Genomic DNA, 22,457 nt, shown 5'->3' with positions numbered 1-22,457 from the left:
GTAAATTTCATAAGCTTATCAATTCTGCTCTTGGTTTTTGTGTAGCTTAATTGGTTTATCAAGAATAGTACTTTTGCTCGTATAGACGCTATTTTGAGTCATTAACCATTAATAAATATAAACAATTAATCTCGATCACTGCCATAATCTCTAATTACTTCTATTTACTAATTCTGCCGTCACTTACACTTTTCCATTTTTATTTGCCAGAAAATTCACTTTTACATGCGCGGAATATACATTCCGGCCTGTGGTTTGAAATACGAAATGGTTACACAAAATCCATTAGAACAGGTCGATATTGCCGACCCAGCCCTATCTATTGATACTAAGTTACTGTAAATCGCTTAAGGAGTTAGCGAGTTATTAATTTTTGTAGATCATTTTATACTCCAAACATTTAACATTTAATAGCTGGTACATTAAATCTTGTAGCGAGGGCACATCTTCACTCTCGCATTCGTCTAATTTTTGTCTTCCAAACCGTGTGGCTGGTTTTTCTGTCACTGGTTTGACTCAGTGTTTATTTAGAGTTTCCCTTATTCTATATTTTCTTTATTCAGTTGATTCGATCATGGCGGCTACCCCCACTGGTCAATAGAAATGGTCAGGTTTTCTCCACCACATTTTCAGAGCGTCAGGCTAGCTGACCCTTAGTCAGGATTTCTCACATCTTCAGTTCCACCAGCCATCGCCTAATGTGGCCATGTCAAACCACGCTCTACTGGCCTCAGAACAGCTGCTGACTCATCTGCCAATGTTGAGACAGTAAGCGCACGCACAACCGCTTCTGATGATAAAATTTTTCATAGGCATTTTCAAGATGTAACGTCTCAGGATGTACATGCAGATGAGGCGAGACAATAGGCAAATTATGTAATTTTAAAATCATATCGAATGTGCCCTTGCAATCCTCACTGAGCTTTCCAAACGGGGTGTTCCGACACCCTAGGGTCTCGAGTAGTAGCATCAAGTATGCCGCGGGAGCAGCGCATTCAGAAAGCAAAGCGAATGAAAAGCTTGTGATAAAATAATACAAAACATCCTCCTCTTTGTTCAATGTAACCATCATCAAACGTCGTGCTCATTGTTGACTGTCGTGGTCCCATGAACTAAGCATCTCCATCCCGGACAGTTATCAGCTTCTCATAAAGCCTCCCGAAGAGGTAGACCTGAGATCTTCATGATGTGACCTATCCACCTGCTCGCTGCTTGGTCTCTTGCACTCGATGTTCTCTTCCATGATTATTTTCTGTAGATTTTCTTCGTCTCTTCTCACAATATGGCCAAAGAAATGGAGAATTTTTTGGTTAACATGAAAAGAAAGACACCAGAGATACTAAGTTGTTAAATAATTTGGTATTTTTTCGGTCCATTTTATGCGCAACGTCCTGCGCCAGCACCAGATTTCAAGTGCATCAATATGATGCTCGTCTCTCGTCTTAAGGATCCATGTATCGCAACCGTAAAAGAAGATGAAAAACGCGAGTATTTCAAGAAGCCGGGTCTCTGTGTTGTTCTTTATCGCTCTGTTCTGCCAGATATTTTAGGAACCTTTTCACAGCCACTCGTTACAGCATGATCCGCCTCCTTATCTCATCTTCACAGGCTCCCGTGCCGCAGATATATGACCAAAGTTAGATGAAAGAATGCACTACTTACATTTCCTTTAACCGACCTGTGAATTGGACCTGTGATCCTCAAGCATTTATCATGAGTTTGGACTTCATGAGATTGACATCTGATCCACACGATGAACTAATGTCGTTTACTTTTGTTAGTAGCTCAGAAAGTTCATATGCATACCGATAGATCAAGCATTAAACGAGCGATCGCTATGTTGAATTGCAATGCTTATGAACTTTAACTTGCTGAAGACGAGTAACTGAAGAACAACCACACTCTAGAACTTGAGTGGCAAGAACCAAATGTAGGTAGCTTCTGGGTTTCTATTCAGAGAGATGACTCTCTCTTACGTAAAAGAGCACTTATCGCTTTGCTGCAGGTTTCTGCAACATAGTCGTGTGAAAGTGTATTTTCTTGTATGACCAATATAAACACGGGAGCTTGAGAAACATAGATGAAGGTATGTACGTGAATTTGTCCTCATCCGGGCAAATATAAACCACATTCATAATGCTCATCAACCCCACATGAGTCATTGAATTTATAATAGCACTAGAAAATCTTGCATCTCCGAAGAAGTGTTTAATGTAGAATTATATTGTACTTAAAAAATAAATACAAAAACGAATATTTCTACAGTAGATTATTTGTTACAACGGAATCTCTTTTATTAATATTAGCGATAGAGTGTCTCGTGAAACTTTATATAATAGAATGGTGTGTCCTTGAGAAAAAGTTTGGAAATCTCTGGTCTATCTGTATTAGTACATTAGCAGAAACTGCTCATCTCAAAATATACTGCCTGACATAAAAACTGAAGCACCAGAAGGGGAGGAGGAAACGCAATGAAATTTCATGCGTTGGGAGGGTAGGTGATGCAACATAAAGCCGTTCTATCCTCTCCTCTGGCAAGCTGGCCCAAAAGTTTTGTGTAACTGGTCCTTCATGTCTCGGATACTGACAATAGGGCAGAGTTAAAGTCCGAGCTATCCCCACACATGTTCTACAGGGAATAGATCTGGGGATTTTACTGGTCGCGTGAGTATCTCAAAACCATACAGACAGTTCATACAGGCATGTGTGACGTTTGGAAAAGCGTTGTCCAGTTGAAGAGAGACGCCACGATTCTGACGCATGATAGGTAACACTTGAGGACGCATCATGTTCATATTGTACCGTTATGCCGTCATAATTTTCTCAGTCACTACCAGCAGTGACTTGAAGTCGTAACCGATGGCTTTCCATACCACGATCCCAAGAGTAATACTGCTGTGCCTCTCCAAAACATTGGGAGAATGGGATCTTCCTCATGCCGCTACTGTATTCGCTGATGATGGCCATCCGCGATAGTGCAGAACCACACCCATCACTTAAGACAGTACGACACCCTTCATCAGCGGTCCATTCTTCTCGTTCACAGCACTACATCGGACACACACGTTTATGTTGTGTGTTAATAGCATCTCATATGTGGAACGGTATTTTCTAGCCTGGCTGCTGCAAGTCCATGAACAATGGAACAGATGACAGAATGTTCCAAGGGTATCCATTACTTGTTCTCAAACGGCAGGCGCAGATATGAAGGGGTTATGATGTGCTTGGTGCGCAATCCGTTGGTCAGATGTGGTCGACTGGAGTCTTAACCCCGAGTATACCTTCCCTCACGTTCTTGTGCAGTCTCAGGCCACTGTCACATCCAAATACCTCATACATCTTGATATTGCACGACTGGACCAGTTGGCAAAATGGAAATCCATGATGAGGCTCATTTCAAACTCTGTCAGGCGTTGATAACGTTATCTCACAAGACTATGCGGCACCTCCGTTCACAGTTCACCTCTCCTTTCCTATGTAACCTTTCCTTTACTTGTTGTTGCTGTCAATTTAACCCTGATAGTATTCGCACCTGTTCAGTGAAAGCGGTAACAGTCTCACCCGTAGTAGCGGAAAGTGTGTCTAGCATTTTACGTAAGTTACTGCTGTCGTTTACAACAACAAAACAAAAAGGGAAATGGAAAAAGTGTACCTCAACATATCAACACTGACTACATACTACTTCCAGCGTATCGCTGCCCAAGTCGATTCAGAATAATCCTGTACCGTATGTCCAAACCTCCAACAAGTGTCTTAAGTGAGTGGCACATCCTAGCACATGGTAGATCATGCTCAGAAAGTTTACAAAATTTACACTGAACTGGCACCAGATATGTTTCTCTAACACGCCTTTAAACAGTGACAATACTACAGGCTCCTCTGGTTTAACAAATGACAACTTAAGAGAGCTATCATATCTCTAAGAATTGACACAGCCCACAGTAACACAACACTCTAGGAAAAAGGTCTTTAATGAAGAAACAGATTTCACTCACCACAGTACATAGTGCTGGTACTGCTAGACGGCGCTGTAGACGTAGCTCCACTACCACCGAAGAGTTGAGGTGACAGCTACTCTGACACCAACATTACGTGTCAGAGCCACTTCTTGACACCATCGTTACGACTCGGCCCTGGGGTTATTATTAAGTCTAGTGAAGTGTAAAATGGGTGGTCCAGTGTAGGCCTGGAGGCGTCAGTGAGATAGCGTCATACATTTCAAAATAATTGCCAACCAATGCTGTACAATCGCAATAAAGTCATAAAATATTCATTTATGTTATTAGACACTTTCTTTGAGTTGTCAAGGCTGTACGCCTAGTTGGTTAGGAAGGAATTGAATTTTGTGATTTCTGAAGATGGGCGGAATCCCGAAACGCGTAACATGTTCTAATAAAAGAGTCAATTGAACATTTCATGACTTAATTGCGATTGTACAGCATTGGTTGTCAATTATTAAGATAAAAATGATCGCAGGTCTCAGACGGGCTTTTATGTCCCGTATATCAGAGTTTACAAAGGTTATAGGTTTTTCGGAACCGCAGCGCAGCTGGGCACAGGCGCGTGTGCCTCAAAGGAATGCTGACGCCTCATCAGAGAGGTGAGATTTTGCTACCGTAGGTGAGTGCCTCACTGGCGTGTAGAGCGGGCGTCGACATCGGGCGAAGAAGTTGCGGTCCTCTTGACACGATCCGATGACTGCTGTCCGGCTCGCACTCAGCGTTCTCGATGATCACCCCGTCTTGTGCTCAGGTAGTGTCTGCCGGCAGTGGTCCAAGATGCCGGTAATCGTGCAGAGAGGTCATGGTCATCCACCATGGACCGATCGAGACTGCAGCAGATGTTCACAAGTCGTCCACGAGATTGCGGGGACGCTCCTTGCCTGGTCTGTGCGAAAAAGGCAGGTTGTAAATCATTTGCGATGACCCAGTGAAGGAGGAGGGTTAGCTGCTCACCAGTATTCTCATCCACGATGAGCCAGCAGGCAGCAATGGCAGACCACTTCTTTGGTATACATCAAGTCTGGCTGCCCAGTGCTGAGGTCAGCAAACAGGCAGCAGGCTGGCCATCATTCAACAACTCAGCATGGTTTGACTGAAACTCATTAGACAGTCATTCTCCCTGATCCTTCGTAACACGTACGGAATGGCAGCACGTCAGAATGCTCTTGTCCGTCGAAAGCTGCGTTATTTATGGGCTAAGCCTTAACCTTTGACGCAGTGACTCTGAGTACATGACTGTATTAGTCCCCTTTTATCGGACCTTTCAGCGATCCTTGCCTCGCTGTAGTAACTTTTAGAGTGGTTCTAGGCCGTCGAGCTCGGCTTTCCTGTCGATTTTTGACTTTGTAGCGGGGCTAGGGTGCATAATTAGACAGTGTTACCTCAAAGTGCCTTGCTAAGTAGTACAGTGGTGGTTAATTTCTGTCTGCTCCAGTCCCGTTGCATTGGCTGTACGCCATATTGACATAATTGGCACATTGGATCAGCTCAATCTTTCCGATTACGAGCTCGCATGATGGAACTTGAATCAAAATTTTCAGCTTGCACAATAAATTTTTCCTGCTGTGCGACGTATTTAATAGAGGTGACTGTATCAAGCAGTACACTAGTAATGTTGTATGATAAAAGTACGGTATTTTTTCCTAATCATATTCATTAATTCACAGTTCTCTACATTTAGAACAAACTGCCATTTATCAAACTAACTACGTCATCTTGTATCCTCCTACAGTCTATGAGAGACGACACCTTGCCGTACACCACAGCACCATCAGAAAAGGACCGCAGATTGCTGTTCAGGCTGTCCGTCAGATGTTATAGCACCTAACCTGTAAGACTGTGCCATTAATAATAATAACACACCCTATCAGGCTTTGTGCCATCTGTCGTCATACAGCGCCACACCTTCCTCACAGCTTGGAGTGGCAAGTATTCCGTCGGGAAAAATACCGTCTGTCTCCCACATACGGTCTCAATCCCTGCAATTTACTATTAGCTGAAATTCCCATTAAATCAATGTCTGAGCGCGATTTTTCTGAGGGTCCACATATTTTCCCGAAGTAATAGCAATAAGAAAATTTATGCAACTAAGTTTTAAAGGGTACAATTTAAATGCGTCGCTTTCTGCCCTTCTTGAGCAGTGAATGGAGGTCCCTCCGGACTCTGTGAGGTGGCCGTGGTAATCTAACTAGACTGAGTATACAGGCAACGCTGCGCAGCCACGCGGCTAATGCTGGTAAAAATCAGAAACTGAATGAAGATTTTGTATAGATTGTATACCAATGGGTGGAAACGCGAGGTAAAAAGCGGGCATCGGTCGCTGGTTGCAGAGTCCCCGGTGGCGCTGGTGTCTGCGTCCGGCAGCCGCGCCAGCTGCGGCGCCGTCTGCGTGATGGCCGTCGTGGCGGGCAGCGCCCTGCTGCTGTCCGCTGCCGTCGCCACCCTCTACTGGAGGTACAGGTCAGTGCGACAGCCTGGCTCTCAGCCACGCTCAGCTACCATCACGACTTCCTTACAACTGTGTGTGTCGATGGAGCCGGGTGATTATAATTAAAGCGCAGCTACTGAAGGAGGTCCAGTGTTGATTGTAATTATCGTCTGGCAACGAAACTTGGTAGATACTCTAAGGCGTTAACGCGGAAGCGATTTACGATGGAAAAAATTTAGTTCCAATTTTGGCCACCGGCTGCGCTACAGGATATAAGATGGCCGGGACGAGGTATGCACAGGGAGAAAAACTGCACGATCATACACAGCGGAAACAAGCGTGGTCACCATATATCTGCGACAAGATTTGCGCTTCTTAATAAAATAATGGCCAATGTGATAACACTACGAAATGTCAATGAAAGAACAAGCTACATCAGAATCAAAGGCAAATATAGAAATATCTCATTAATGAATGTCCAAGCCCCAACTGAGGACAAGAAGGAAGACATAAAAGACGAATTCTATGACACCTTAGACCAGATGTATTCCAGTTTACCACAGTATGACATCAAAATTGTGCTGGGAGACTTAAATGCCAAAATAGGACAAGAACAGCAAAGGAAACCATATATAGACATGTTCACCCTTCACACCGAATCAAATAACAATGGTATAAGGCTTATCAACTTCGCCACAGCCTGAAACATGTTCAAAATGTTCAAATGTGTGTGAAATCTTATGGGAATTAACTGCTAAGGTCATAAGTCCCTAAGCTTACACACTACTTAACCTAAATTATCCTACGGACAAACACACACACCCATGCCCGAGGGAGGATTCGAACCTCCGCCGGGACCAGCCGCACAGTCCATGACTGCAGCGCCTTAGCCCGCTCGGCGATTCCCGCGCGGCTGAAACATGAAAATAGCAAGTACTGTACATCATTCCGCCATAAAGACATACATAAAGTAACGTTGATGTCACCGGATGGATTAACTGGAACCAAATAGACCATGTTTTGACAGAGAAAAAACATAAAAGGGCAATAACATACACTCCTGGAAATGGAAAAAAGAACACATTGACACCGGTGTGTCAGACCCACCATACTTGCTCCGGACACTGCGAGAGGGCTGGACAAGCAATGATCACACGCACGGCACAGCGGACACACCAGGAACCGCGGTGTTGGCCGTCGAATGGCGCTAGCTGCGCAGCATTTGTGCACCGCCGCCGTCAGTGTCAGCCAGTTTGCCGTGGCATACGGAGCTCCATCGCAGTCTTTAACACTGGTAGCATGCCGCGACAGCGTGGACGTGAACCGTATGTGCAGTTGACGGACTTTGAGCGAGGGCGTATAGTGGGCATGCGGGAGGCCGGGTGGACGTACCGCCGAATTGCTCAACACGTGGGGCGTGAGGTCTCCACAGTACATCGATGTTGTCGCCAGTGGTCGGCGGAAGGTGCACGTGCCCGTCGACCTGGGACCCGACCGCAGCGACGCACGGATGCACGCCAAGACCGTAGAATCCTACGCAGTGCCGTAGGGGACCGCACCGCCACTTCCCAGCAAATTAGGGACACTGTTGCTCCTGGGGTATCGGCGAGGACCATTCGCAACCGTCTCCATGAAGCTGGGCTACGGTCCCGCACACCGTTAGGCCGTCTTCCGCTCACGCCCCAACATCGTGCAGCCCGCCTCCAGTGGTGTCGCGACAGGCGTGAATGGAGGGACGAATGGAGACGTGTCGTCTTCAGCGATGAGAGTCGCTTCTGGCTTGGTGCCAATGATGGTCGTATGCGTGTTTGGCGCCGTGCAGGTGAGCGCCACAATCAGGACTGCATACGACCGAGGCACACAGGGCCAACACCCGGCATCATGGTGTGGGGAGTGATCTCCTACACTGGCCGTACACCACTGGTGATCGTCGAGGGGACACTGAATAGTGCACGGTACATCCAAACCGTCATCGAACCCATCGTTCTACCATTCCTAGACCGGCAAGGGAACTTGCTGTTCCAACAGGACAATGCACGTCCGCATGTATCCCGTGCCACCCAACGTGCTCTAGAAGGTGTAAGTCAACTACCCTGGCCAGCAAGGTCTCCGGATCTGTCCCCCATTGAGCATGTTTGGAACTGGATGAAGCGTCGTCTCACGTGGTCTGCACGTCCAGCACGAACGCTGGTCCAACTGAGGCGCCAGGTGGAAATGGCATGGCAAGCCGTTCCACAGGACTACATCCAGCATCTCTACGATCGTCTCCATGGGAGAATAGCAGCCTGCATTGCTGCGAAAGGTGGATATACACTGTACTAGTGCCGACATTGTGCATGCTCTGTTGCCTGTGTCTATGTGCCTGTGGTTCTGTCAGTGTGATCATGTGATGTATCTGACCCCAGGAATGTGTCAATAAAGTTTCCCCTTCCTGGGACAATGAATTCACGGTGTTCTTATTTCAATTTCCAGGAGTGTATGTTAGGACAATGAGAGGGGCTGAGATAGGATCAGACCATTCTCTTGTGCTAATAAAGATGAAACAATCATTACCAAAACCACCAAGTAAGAACAACGGTGGCAAAAGAACCCAAAGAGTAGATGTGAGTAAGATAAAAGAGGAAGAGGTAAATGAACAGTTTAAGATTAAGCTTAAAAATAGATTCGCTGAATTTGAGAGTGACAACAATAGAAAAGAAGATGAAGATATCAACATAAAAAGGAAGAAGATGACAACAGTGGTGAGGGAGACAGCGCATGAACCATTAGGAGATAACAATAATAATAGCAATATAAAGCGCAAGTCATGGTCCAATGACACATGTAGAAAAGTAGTACAGGACAGGAAGAGAGCCAGACACGCAATGATGAACAATAACTACCATGAAAACCAAACAACATAGAGGAAAGCCACGAAAGAAATGAAGAGTATAATAAGGTGAGGGAAAAGAGCATTCATGTATAAACAGATAGAGAAGGCTAAGGAGGACTATAACCAAATCATTGGTAACAGTTTTACAGGACAATGAATAGCTATAGAAAAGAGTACAGAGTATGTATGTTTGTGATAATGAAGGACGAGAATGGAAAACTGATCACTACGAATGAAGGAAATTTAGAGAAGTGAAGGAAATACTTCGAAGAACTGCTGAACAACAGGATAGATACCTACAACAATGAAAACAAGGCAGAAAACTATCAGAACGTACAACCATTAGTCGAAGAACCAACTCTGATGGAGGTGAAGGAGGCAATAAAAAGACTTAAAAATGGGAAGGCACCTGGCATAGACATGATATCAGCAGAGTTCATCAAAGAAGGGGAAGTGAAGATACTTGAATGGTTAGCCAAACTGATAAAAGAGGTACGGCGAAAAGAAGTAACGCCGGAGGAAAGGAAAACTGCTGCTGTATGTCCCACATACAAGAAAGGAGACAAAATGCTGACACAGTACTACAGAGGGATAGTTCTCTTATGCTATAAAGTAATATCAAGAATTATACTGAACAGGCTCAACCTATACATTGAGGAAATATTAGACAGAGCACAAGCATTGTTCAGAAAAGGTAAATCAACAATCGACCCAATATTCACACTAAGACAAATATTAGATAAGAACTGGGAGCACAATCAGCATGACTTTTGCCTGTTTATAGATTTCAACAAAGCACATGACAGCATAGTACATAGTAAGAGAGGAAATGTGGAGGATAATGGCAGAGTATGGGATACCTGAAAAGCTGATAAAGCTAACTAAAATGTGTGTGATTGAATCAAATTGTAAAGTGTAAGTACAGGGGGAGTTCTGAGAAGCATTTGAAGTAAAAACAGGAGTGAGACAGTGAGATATTATATCACCAATCCTGTTCAATTTGGTCCCAAACAACACCCCGAGGAGAGTAACATGTGAAAGTGCAGGAGTCACCACAGGAAAAAAGATTAATGTCCTAACTTTTGCGGATGATATTGTGCTGATAGGAAAGAACACGTAAGACCTGGAGAAAATGGGGACTGTGCTATTGGAAGAAACTAAGGAAGTGGGTCTAAGCATAAATGAAGGTAAAAAAAAGTGCATGGTAGTAGGAAGAAGAGCTCATTTAAGACCAAACCATCTAAAAATCGAAAATCTAGCAATACTGAAGGCAAACATATTAACGTGTCAACATCAACCAACAAAACCTTATAGAACAAATGATAGTAACAAGAATTCAAGCTGTGGGAAGATGTCTAGGAGCTATGGAAAATAGCATAAGATCGAAGTTACTATCTAGGCAGGCAAAAATAAGAATATATCAGACCATCACCAAGCCAATAGTGTGCTATGCAAGAGAGACATGAACCCTGACAAAGAAAACAGACGAAAAACTCATCACTTCTGAAAATAAAGTACTGAGAAAAATACGAGTATATGGAAGAGTGAAGAAAATGAACAGTGGAGAAAAAGAAAAAAACAGAGAACTCTTACAATTATAGACACTGCCAAACGTCGCAGCGAGTGTGAAAAAAATGTGTGTGTGAAATCTTATGGGACTTAACTGCTAAGGTCATCAGTCCTTAAGCTTACACACTACTTAACCTAAATTATCTTAAGGGCAAACACACACACACCCATGCCCGAAGAAGGACTCGAACCTCTGCCGGGACCAGCCGCACAGTCCATGACTGCAGCGCCTAAGACCACTCGGCTAATTCCGCGCGGCAGTGTGAAAATTAAGAGACTAAGATGGTACGGACATGTGAGAAGGAGAGGGGAGAACACGGTAGTGAAGTCTGTGATGGATGGAGAACGTGAACGGAAGAGATCACTGGGACCGCCGAGAATGAGATGGAAGGATGATACCATTGGAGACATGCAGATACTGGGTCTGGGAGATGAAGATGCAGATGACAGGAAAATGTGGAAAGCCAAGGACCGGCTGCCGTTTGTGTGGCCAGCATAAGTAAGTAAGTAGGTAAGCAAGTAAGGGTGCAAATCTCTCTACTGCTCATACTGAACAAACTGTGGAAGCAGCGGTTAATAATAAAATCGACATTACTCCTTTCTCACTTCATTGATCTTTTCTGCCCACGTACCATTCCTAATCCATTATGTATAGAAACACTTCTCTGTCTTTCTTATATTCACAGCGCCAGATTTGCGCCTGGTGGTCAAAATTGGAACTGTTATTTTTCTAGCGTTAATCGCTTCCGCTTTAACGCAGTAGAATATCTACTAAGTTTCACTGTCGTACGTTAATTGCAGCCCACACTAAGCCTCTGTGAGTAGCCGCACTTTAATTATTTATAACCACCCGGTACGAGATACCGGCCATAACAACAGCCCACATAACAATAGCTCTTTGTAAAATCTTTCAGTAGAAATATATTGCACACAAGAAATAGTAACTTAGAAACAGGTTTCATAAATAGCAGACACCAACAAATTAATTAGAAATTTTGAACAATGTTTACAGTGTCAGAGATTTGTTGAATATTGCAGGATGCTCGGGGTGGACAGAACTGTGGAGACTACAAAAAAACAACACATTACTATCCATAATCTAGATATAGTAGGGGTCAGTGAAGTGAAGTGGAAGGAAGAAAAGGATTTCTGGTCAGATGAGTATCGGGTAATATCAACAGCAGCAGAAAATGGTATAACAGGTGTAGGATTCGTTATGAATAGTAAGGTAGGGCAGAGGGTGTGTTACGGTGAACAGTACAGTGACCGGGTTGTCCTAATCAGAATCGACAGCAGACCAACACCGACAACGATAGTTCAGGTATACATGCCGACGTCGCAAGCTGAAGATGAACAGATAGAGAAAGCGTACGAGGATATTGAAAGGGTAATGCAGTATGTAAAGGGGGACGAAAATCTAATAGTCATGGGGGACTGGAATGCAGTTGTAGGGGAAGGAGTAGAAGAAAAGGTTACAGGAGAATATGGGCTTGGGACGAGGAATGAAAGAGGAGAAATACTAATTGAGTTCTGTAACAAGTTTCAGCTAGTAATAGCGAATACCCTCTTCAAGAATCACAAGAGGAGGAGGCATACTTGGAAAAGGCCGGGAGATACGCGAAGATTTCAATTAGATTACATCATGGTCAGACAGAGATTCCGAAATCAGATACTGGATTGTAAGGCGTACCCAGGAGCAGATATAGACTCAGATCACAATATACACTCCTGGAAATTGAAATAAGAACACCGTGAATTCATTGTCCCAGGAAGGGGAAACTTTATTGACACATTCCTGGGGTCAGATACATCACATGATCACACTGACAGAACCACAGGCACATAGACACAGGCAACAGAGCATGCAAAATGTCGGCACTAGTACAGTGTATATCCACCTTTCGCAGCAATGCAGGCTGCTATTCTCCCATGGAGACGATCGTAGAGATGCTGGATGTAGTCCTGTGGAACGGCTTGCCATGCCATTTCCACCTGGCGCCTCAGTTGGACCAGCGTTCGTGCTGGACGTGCAGACCGCGTGACACGACGCTTCATCCAGCCCCAAACATGCTCAATGGGGGACAGATCCGGAGATCTTGCTGGCCAGGGTAGTTAACTTACACCTTCTAGAGCACGTTGGGTGGCACGGGATACATGCGGACGTGCATTGTCCTGTTGGAACAGCAAGTTCCCTTGCCGGTCTAGGAATGGTAGAACGATGGGTTCGATGACGGTTTGGATGTACCATGCACTATTCAGTGTCCCCTCGACGATCACCAGTGGTGTACGGCCAGTGTAGGAGATGGCTCCCCACACCATGATGCCGGGTGTTGGCCCTGTGTGCCTCGGTCGTATGCAGTCCTGATTGTGGCGCTCACCTGCACGGCGCCAAACACGCATACGACCATCATTGGCACCAAGCCAGAAGCGACTCTTATCGCTGAAGACGACACGTCTCCATTCGTCCCTCCATTCACGCCTGTCGCGACACCACTGGAGGCGGGCTGCACGATGTTGGGGCGTGAGCGGAAGACGGCCTAACGGTGTGCGGGACCGTAGCCCAGCTTCATGGAGACGGTTGCGAATGGTCCTCGCCGATACCCCAGGAGCAACAGTGACCCTAATTTGCTGGGAAGTGGTGGTGCGGTCCCCTACGGCACTGCGTAGGATCCTACGGTCTTGGCGTGCATCCGTGCGTCGCTGCGGTCGGGTCCCAGGTCGACGGGCACGTGCACCTTCCGCCGACCACTGGCGACAACATCGATGTACTGTGGAGACCTCACGCCCCACGTGTTGAGCAATTCGGCGGTACGTCCACCCGGCCTCCCGCATGCCCACTATACGCCCTCGCTCAAAGTCCGTCAACTGCACATACGGTTCATGTCCACGCTGTCGCGGCATGCTACCAGTGTTAAAGACTGCGATGGAGCTCCGTATGCCACGGCAAACTGGCTGACACCGACGGCGGCGGTGCACAAATGCTGCGCAGCTAGCGCCATTCGACGGCCAACACCGCTGTTCCTGGTGTGTCCGCTGTGCCGTGCGTGTGATCGTTGCCTGTACAGCCCTCTCGCAGTGTCCGGAGCAAGTATGGTGGGTCTGACACACCGGTGTCAATGTGTTCTTTTTTCCATTTCCAGGAGTGTAGTAGTGATGAAGAGTAGGCTGAAGTTCAAGACATTAGTCAGGAAGAATCAATACGCAAAGAAGTGGGATACGGAAGTACTAAGGAATGACGAGATACGTTTGAAGTTCTCTAACGCTATAGATACAGCAATAAGGAATAGCGCAGTAGGCAGTACAGTTGAAGAGGAATGGATATCTCTAAAAAGGGCCATCACAGAAGTTGGGAAGGAAAACATAGGTACAAAGAAGGTAGCTGCGAAGAAACCGTGGGTAACAGAAGAAATACTTCAGCTGATTGATGAAACGAGGAAGTATAAACATGTTCCGGGAAAATCAGGAATACAGAAAACAAGTCGCTGAGGAATGAAATAAATAGGAAGCGCAGGGAAGCTAAGACGAAATGGCTGCAGGAAAAATGTGAAGACATCGAAAAAGATGTGATTGTCGGAAGGACAGACTCAGCATACAGGAAAGTCAAAACAACCTTTGGTGACATTAAAAGCAACGGTGGTAACATTAAGAGTGTAACGGGAATTCCACTGTTAAATGCAGAGGAGAGAGCAGATAGGTGGAAAGAATACATTGAAAGCCTCTATGTGGGTGAAGATTTGTCTGATGTGATAGAAGAAGAAACAGGAGTCGATTTAGAAGAGATAGGGGATCCAGTATTAGAATCGGAATTTAAAAGAGCTTTGGAAGACTTACGGTCAAATAAGGCAGAAGGGATAGATAACATTCCATCAGAATTTCTAAAATCATTGGGGGAAGTGGCAACAAGACGGCTATTCACGTTGGTGTGTAGAATATATGAGTCTGGCGATATACCATCTGACTTTCGGAAAGGCATCATCCACACAATTCCGAAGACGGCAAGAGCTGACAAGTGCGAGAATTATCGTACAATCAGCTTATCAGCTCATGCATCGAAGCTGCTTACAAGAATAATATACAGATGAATGGAAAAGAAAATTGAGAATGCGCTAGGTGACGATCAGTTTGGCTTTAGGAAAAGTAAAGGGACGAGAGAGGCAATTCTGACGTTACGGCTAATAATGGAAGCAAGGCTAAAGAAAAATCAAGACACTTTCATACGATTTGTCGACCTGGAAAAAGCGTTCGACAATATAAAATGGTGCAAGCTGTTCGAGATTCTGAAAAAAGTAGGGGTAACCTATAGGGAGAGACGGGTCATATACAATATGTACAACAACCAAGAGGGAATAATAAGAGTGGACGATCAAGAACGAAGAGCTCGTATTAAGAAGGGTGTAAGACAAGGCTGTAGCCTTTCGCCCCTACTCTTCAATCTGTACATCGAGGAAGCAATGATGGAAATAAAAGAAAGGTTCAGGAGTGGAATTAAAATACAAGGTGAAAGGATATCAATGATACGATTCGCTGATGACATTGCTATCCTGAGTGACAGTGAAGAAGAATTAAATGATCTGCTGAACGGAATGAACAGTCTAATGAGTACACAGTATGGTTTGAGAGTAAATCGGAGAAAGACGAAGGTAATGAGAAGTAGTAGAAATGAGAACAGCGAGAAACTTAACATCGGGATTAATGGTCACGAAGTCAATGAAGTTAAGGAATTCTGCTACCTAGGCAGTAAAATAACCAATGACGGACGGAGCAAGGAGGACATCAAAAGCAGACTCGCTATGGCAAAAAAGGCATTTCTGGCCAATAGAAGTCTACTAATATCAAATACCGGCCTTAATTTGAGGAAGAAATTTCTGGGGATGTACGTCTGGAGTACAGCATTGTATGGTAGTGAAACATGGACTGTGGGAAAACTGGAACAGAAGAGAATCGAAGCATTTGAGATGTGGTGCTATAGACGAATGTTGAAAATTAGGTGGACTGATAAGGTAAGGAATGAGGAGGTTCTACGCAGAATCGGAGAGGATAGGAATATGTGGAAAACACTGATAAGGAGAAGGGACAGGATGATAGGACATCTGCTAAGACTTGAGGGAATGACTTCTATGGTACTAGAGGGAGCTGTAGAGGGTAAAAACTGTAGAGGAAGACAGAGATTGGAATACGTCAAGCAAATAATTGAGGACGTAGGTTGCAAGTGCTACTCTGAGATGAAGAGGTTAGCACAGGAAAGGAATTCGTGGCGGGCCGCATCAAACCAGTCAGCAGACTGATCACAAAAAAAAAAAAAAAAACCAAAAAAAAATCCATAATACTGTGTAGGAAAACGACCTTCAAAACAGATTACAGTCGCGTCGGAATGAACAAAGTAGTCTCTGTGTGCATCCCGCAAAATAGTGGCAAGTTCAGGGAACGATGATAGAGGCGGATACCGACGATGCACCCTTCTCTCATAAGCAGGCCGCAAAGGCTCATAAACATTGAGATCTGCTGACTGTGGTGGCTGAGGAAGATGCGATAAACCATCCTCGTGCTTGCAAAACCAGTTCTGCACTACGCGAGCTGTGTGAACAGGGTTTGTGTCATTTTGGAACATAGCATCACCATTGAGGAACAAACATTTTACCGTGCGATGGACCTGATCAGCCAAAATGGTCACACAATCGTTGGCAGTAATGCGACATCGCAGAGTATTCATTGAGTTCACGGAATACAACAATATGACTGCTCAAATTATCGCTGAACGCCATCATGTTTCAGTCTTGGGACGTAAACTGGCCCAACCAAATGATTTCCTTCAATTGCTCCATTAGACGGCATAGACAGTACACTTTTCTGTTACGAGGATTTGCGCCACTGACTAGTGGTTTTGGAATTCCATCTCGCCCTGGAATTTCTTGCTTCTGCAGCTCCCTTCGTGTTATTTTGCAGATGGCAGGGTTTGCGAGTGCGACATTCACTTCTGCAGTGATGTTTGCAGCTGTCGTCTTCTTACTTTTCAGCACGATCCTTTTCACTGACCGTCCGCCACGATCACACAAGACACACTTGCGTCCGCCTTGTGTCTTGACCTATGATTTTTTTCCGGTTTCCTTCTATGCAGTATAAATCTTCGATACGGTGCCTACTTAAACACCAATCACTTCGGCTCCCTTGGTTATGGAAGCATCCACCAATTCGTCACGGCTGAATTCACTTAGCTCCGACATGGTGAGCTTATAACTACTCAGAACACTGTTCTGGCCACGACTGAAACTTGCAACGTATTGAGAAGATTCAAATACAACAGCGCAACCTGCAGGTTGAATTTTCTCATTTTGAGAGTACTGAAGGGCGAGTTGTTTAATTGTTAAAAACCATTAACAAGCCAAGATAGCATAAAATATTTCTTTATTTAAGATTACTGGTTTCAGCAGACTGTGCTGTCATCTTCAGGTCTTAAAATCTTTTCGTTGTAAAACGTGTTCATTTTACGCTGACCTCTTGTGCGTGAAGTCAGCGTAAAATGAACGTGTTTTACAACGAAAAGATTTTAGCTGAAGATGACAGAATAGTCTGTTGAAACCGGGTGTCTTAAACAAAGAAATATTTTATGCGATCTTGGCTGTTGTATGGTTTTTGGCAACCTACAAGCTTTATTTACGTTCAAGCATACATTTGTCACAGTGCTTCCACGTTTTTGTCGAACCGCAGTAGTACAACCACAGTAGTACAACCGTGTGGCTCCCGATGTTTCGATCGATAAAACCATCAGGAAGGAAGGAGACAAACTGTTTTCACCTAGAAAATGTAGAACGCCTACAAAAGCTTTTTTCAGGAACCAAATCGGTCTTATAGACGGTAGTATCAACATGGATTTCAAGCCCTAATTAATCGGATTCAGTCGAAAAATTTTTATTTTATTATAATTTATCATTTTATTTATAAGCCACTAGTAAGATCAGAGCCATCAGATCCTCTCTTACATCTAATATGGCGCTCTGTTTTACATAATGTTCACACAACGACATAGATGTTATATAAAGATTTATATTTAATATCGGATACATCATTAAATAGGTCGCCCGGTTAGCGTTAAAACGTCCGTACCGGTGTTTGAGCAGGCGAACCCGAATCGGTGGATTGACGACGAGAGTCTATGTGTCTGCCAGTCTGGTTGAGATTTTTCAGATGGTTTCCCACAGCCGAATACCTGAATTCTGGGGCTCCCGTATCGCTACTCAGTTACACGATTCGCAAATACTTGGAAAACTTCCGCGCACACTTTCGCGTGGTATAGTACTAGACGCAGAAAAAGAGGAATAACACTTAAAACAAACTGTAACATAAAAAGTGGAAAGGAGTAGAACCTACAATAGAAAAATCAGAGCTTATAATAATTCATAAAAGTACAAGAACAAAGGCAGACGACGGTTACGTAGACTTAAGCAAAGAGCACTAGCAATAATTAGCATGACAGAAGGAGTGATAGACGACGAAGATTTAACAGAAAAACAACCAATGGAGAGAAGAAAGGAAATGACGAGACTCAGTGAAAAATTATAAAAGGAACAGGAATAACTGGAAGAAGAAAAATACACTTGCTGTGATGTTTGACAGAGAAAAACTAGGCATATGTGTTAATTTCTTTAGGAAGAAAAGAGTCCCCACTTATAAGGGGAACGCGCCTACTTGTCGTCACCGATTTAGTTCAGATCCATAGTATATGGAGGGCTTGGCTTAGAGCAAACAGCATTTTTTTGGCTCAGGTTGGGCTAGGCTTGAGCTGTCCATGCTAGCGTAGCTGCCACGCAACGATAGACACAGCGGAAAGAGAACAAAACGGCGATGTGAGGACGAGGCGTCGAGTCCTTGTGTTACTTATTGAGAAAAAAAAAAAAAAATTGAAATAATGCTCAGTATATTGTATTTATTAATATTTTCATAAAAAGACATGAAAACACAAGGTAAAGGAAATTTTGTGATTCGAAACAAAGTTCCAAGAAGGGATAAAGGGATATAAGGTGTGCACTATACTTTTGTATATAAAAGTAGATACTTCTTTTACCTTATAGTTGACGATTTACTTACACGTGCTGGAGGGGGGGGGGATGTTCATCGTTAAAAACAGGGGAAGGAGTATTTTTCTCGACATCTTGCACACGTTATAAATGCCGCACTTTTACAATTACGTTTTGAAGTTTTTTTAAAGTTTCTATAGAAAAACAAACTTGATTTACATTCAAAGAAGGCATCTAACCACGCGTAACGCATCATTTCGTCAAGCAATGGAGAAGACAGCTGATGGTGTATAATGGAATGTATTTTTATGCAATCTCCTTGGGATGTGACTTCTTTTTCTCTCTCGATGAGCGGTTTTAAAGCTTTTTGATCAAGTTCTTTAACTGACAATAAACATAGACGTCGCAGGGCAGCAGTAGATGAGTGCATTTCGAGGGAATCATTTTAATACTACATGACAGCAATCCTTCGTCTTGAAAAATCTCGTCGGATAATAGTGGATTTGTTTGTCTTCCCCACGAGACAATTAACAGAAGAATTATGTTCTGCACGTAGGGTTTCATCATATGAGTCAAAAAACTTTATATAAGGCTGTTGTTAAGTTTCCCTGGGGTTGCCGAAGTAAAGACGACAATCCTATATTTTACCGCGTACTTACCCACGGTGTTTTAAATCCGCTGTACAAAAGAATCAGTACAGTCATACACAGATTGTAGGCAATAATTTTGCAGAAAGGGCTATAGCCTACTGAGCTGCAGACGAGTAAGTTACCTTGTTAATTTTCGTTTTATTTGTAGTGTAAGTAACGTAAAAAGTGGAAAAAGAAGAATATTTCGCATACGGACTCGACCTCACGACCCTCTGATTACCCCACGGATCTCGGATTACCGTCCCATTGCCGGGAATCAACACTAACGCAAAATGGCTGACGCCTCGCCAACCCGCGCCATAAACGCTATTTTTTTTCTTTTTTTTATGAACGCTTGATGATGTGGTGCTCCCACTTGCATCACTTTCACTTCTGGCCAAGACCTGTGTGACCTGCTTATGACATAAATTTGGATGAAATCGGTAATGGCGAGTAGGCGCTATCCCCTTATTAATCAAAATGGCATGATTCAAATCACTGAGATTAAAAATTTGCCTATTTGTTAATATACAGTGGTGATAATACATGCTGCATATTGCTTTATTGTCAAAATGGACATAATAGGAAAGATAGGTAATTTTTTTCTTTAAGGAACAGTCATAAGAAAACAAAAATAATGAAGATAAACACATTTCCACTTGATAAACACAAACGAGGCCCTACAAAAGACTCCAGTGTAAACGCTACAGAATTGTTTCACTGTCATCTTGCTTACCACATTCTTTTTGAGCTAATTGGTCCTCCTCATAATTGGAGACACTTTTGAATGCGGTTAGGCATACTCTTACCAAGTTGTCCAGGTTGACCTGTGGAACATTGTCCCATTCCTCCACAGCGACCGGTGATGCACTGTAAGGTCTCTGGTAGGATAGAAGATTACAAACCGCTTGTTTCAACATGATCCATACATTATCAATGCAACTGAGATATGGAGAACATGGAGGCCATTCCATCGAACCGATTCTGTGCTCCACTAGGAAGGTGTTCACAAGGCTGTCACGAGGGGTGGGGGAGGCTTGCATTGTCGTCCATAAGCGTTAATGCTGCTCCAATATGTTCACCAAATGGAGCCACAATCCGTGCAAGGATGTCGTCTCAGTACTTCACACCGGTCATTCTCGCTTGTAGTGGCGCAAGGGAGTGTCCTGCTTTTGTACATGATTCTGCCCCAAAACTTAACTGGGAATGTCGTGTGACTAGGGCCTCCAGTCAGGTACACCGTTCGCCGGGTGCAAATCTTTAGATTTGACGCCACTTCGGCGACCTGCGCGTCGATGGGGATGAAATGGTGATGATTAGGACAACACAACACCCAGTCCCTGAGCGGAGCAAATCTCCGACCCAGACGGGAATCGAACGCGGGCCCTTGGGATTGACATTCTGTCGCTCTGACCACTCAGCTACCGGTTGTGGACAAAACTTAACTGAACCACCTTGATAAGGTGGCGATCTAAGATACAGTTAGGGAGTAAACTTTGTCCTCGTTTCTCCACATAGGAATATCAGTGTTCCCAGGGCGGAGAATGATACGGATCTCGTCATAAAAGCCCGTTGTGTCCCACTTATGCCTAAACCATGAAGAGTGGTTTCGTAACCATGCGACACGAGCCCCTCTTTGAACACTATTCAGGTAAGGATCCTTGAGAGGTATTCTTGGGCGTAATCTCTGCTTATGGAGCCTATTTTATGTAGCTTGTGTTGACACCTGATCTCCTGTATCTGTTTGGAACTATTGTCATAGAAGTGTGGCATTGTGTTGAGCGTTCCTGCTTTCTGTTGCGGGCTTTCAGACTACTACGCACCCTCCGACTCTGAGTTGAAATATTAAAATTTTTGGCTGATTTCATTGTCTAGGGGCTGGGATACGTAGTTGCCGCATTACAGACCAAATACTGCTGATTGTTCAGTTTACGATAGGAATACACACATGAATCGAATGGTCGAAGGTTTCTATCACTCGGCAATTGCGAATTATGAATGTAACATATAAATTTATAAATGAAAGATTGCAATTAAATAAAATCTGCAGGTAATGTCTTAACGACTTAAAATGATGAGTGCGATAGTAGGAGTACTTTTGAGAACTGGTATATTTCTGCAAAACCCTTACTGGTGTCGGTGGTCCAGCAGTTGAATAAAACATCAGTTGAATAACAGGGAAACGATAGATTTCTACTGCACGTAATTAGTTATGTACAACAACTTAGCTCGCGAGATATTCACTTCTAAACGCACACTACGTCTTCACTGCAGAAGCCACGGAAATCTCACAAGTGCGCAAGTTGGCTCTCCGAAGTATTTCTATCTGACGCGACCACGCGAACGGCTCCACACTCTCCGAGTCTCTGCCGCGACTCCGCGTCCGTCGCGCCGTCGCGTCCAGCACTTTCCGTGTCGTGTGCCATCTTCTCCAGAACTCCCTCTCCTCTTTCGAAACGACGCTCTTCCCCGCTTCCATCCAGTCTCCTCCCAATTCACGAGCGCTGTGATTGGCTAGAGAGCTCACGCAATGTCTTCAAGCTAACGCACCCACAAACATATTTAAGTACATACGAAATACTGGATTTACATTTAAATAACTTGAAATTAAATAACTATTCTCACGGCTGGACCATAAACACGCTCTAACACACATTATTAAATACATAAACAATTAAATAAACATATATCAAAAGAAAAGAAGCAAAAGGTAGGCCAGGAGCCTAATGTCTCCGTGCTTTCTAAAACGCAGTAAATATTTAACCAATTTCTTCATGAATAGTGTATATCAGATATAAACAAAGACATAGATGAATAAATATATTTATAAGCATGCTGCTACCGGTTTTTCGTGTAGCTGTGGAGTACTTATGGCCTGACGCGATCGATAGTAATCGGCCACGGTGACCTCCTATAACTCATGTACTATTCAAGTTACATGCCTGT

At 44.0% G+C, this 22,457-nt stretch overlaps 1 protein-coding gene across 1 annotated transcript in view; it reads left to right on the top strand.

Moving 5' to 3' along the window:
• LOC124594194 (proto-oncogene tyrosine-protein kinase receptor Ret-like) overlaps positions 1-22,457 on the top strand; it is a 132,725-nt gene that overhangs the window by 42,793 nt on the left and 67,475 nt on the right. The window contains exon 5 of the mRNA XM_047132552.1: positions 6,332-6,461. Coding sequence (XP_046988508.1) covers positions 6,332-6,461 — 130 coding nt within the window. The remainder of the gene's footprint in view (positions 1-6,331; positions 6,462-22,457) is intronic.

The sequence above is a fragment of the Schistocerca americana genome, chromosome 2 (genome assembly GCF_021461395.2).
Source record: "Schistocerca americana isolate TAMUIC-IGC-003095 chromosome 2, iqSchAmer2.1, whole genome shotgun sequence".
NCBI lineage: Eukaryota > Metazoa > Arthropoda > Insecta > Orthoptera > Acrididae > Schistocerca > Schistocerca americana.
This window is presented reverse-complemented; position numbering and strand designations above follow the sequence as displayed.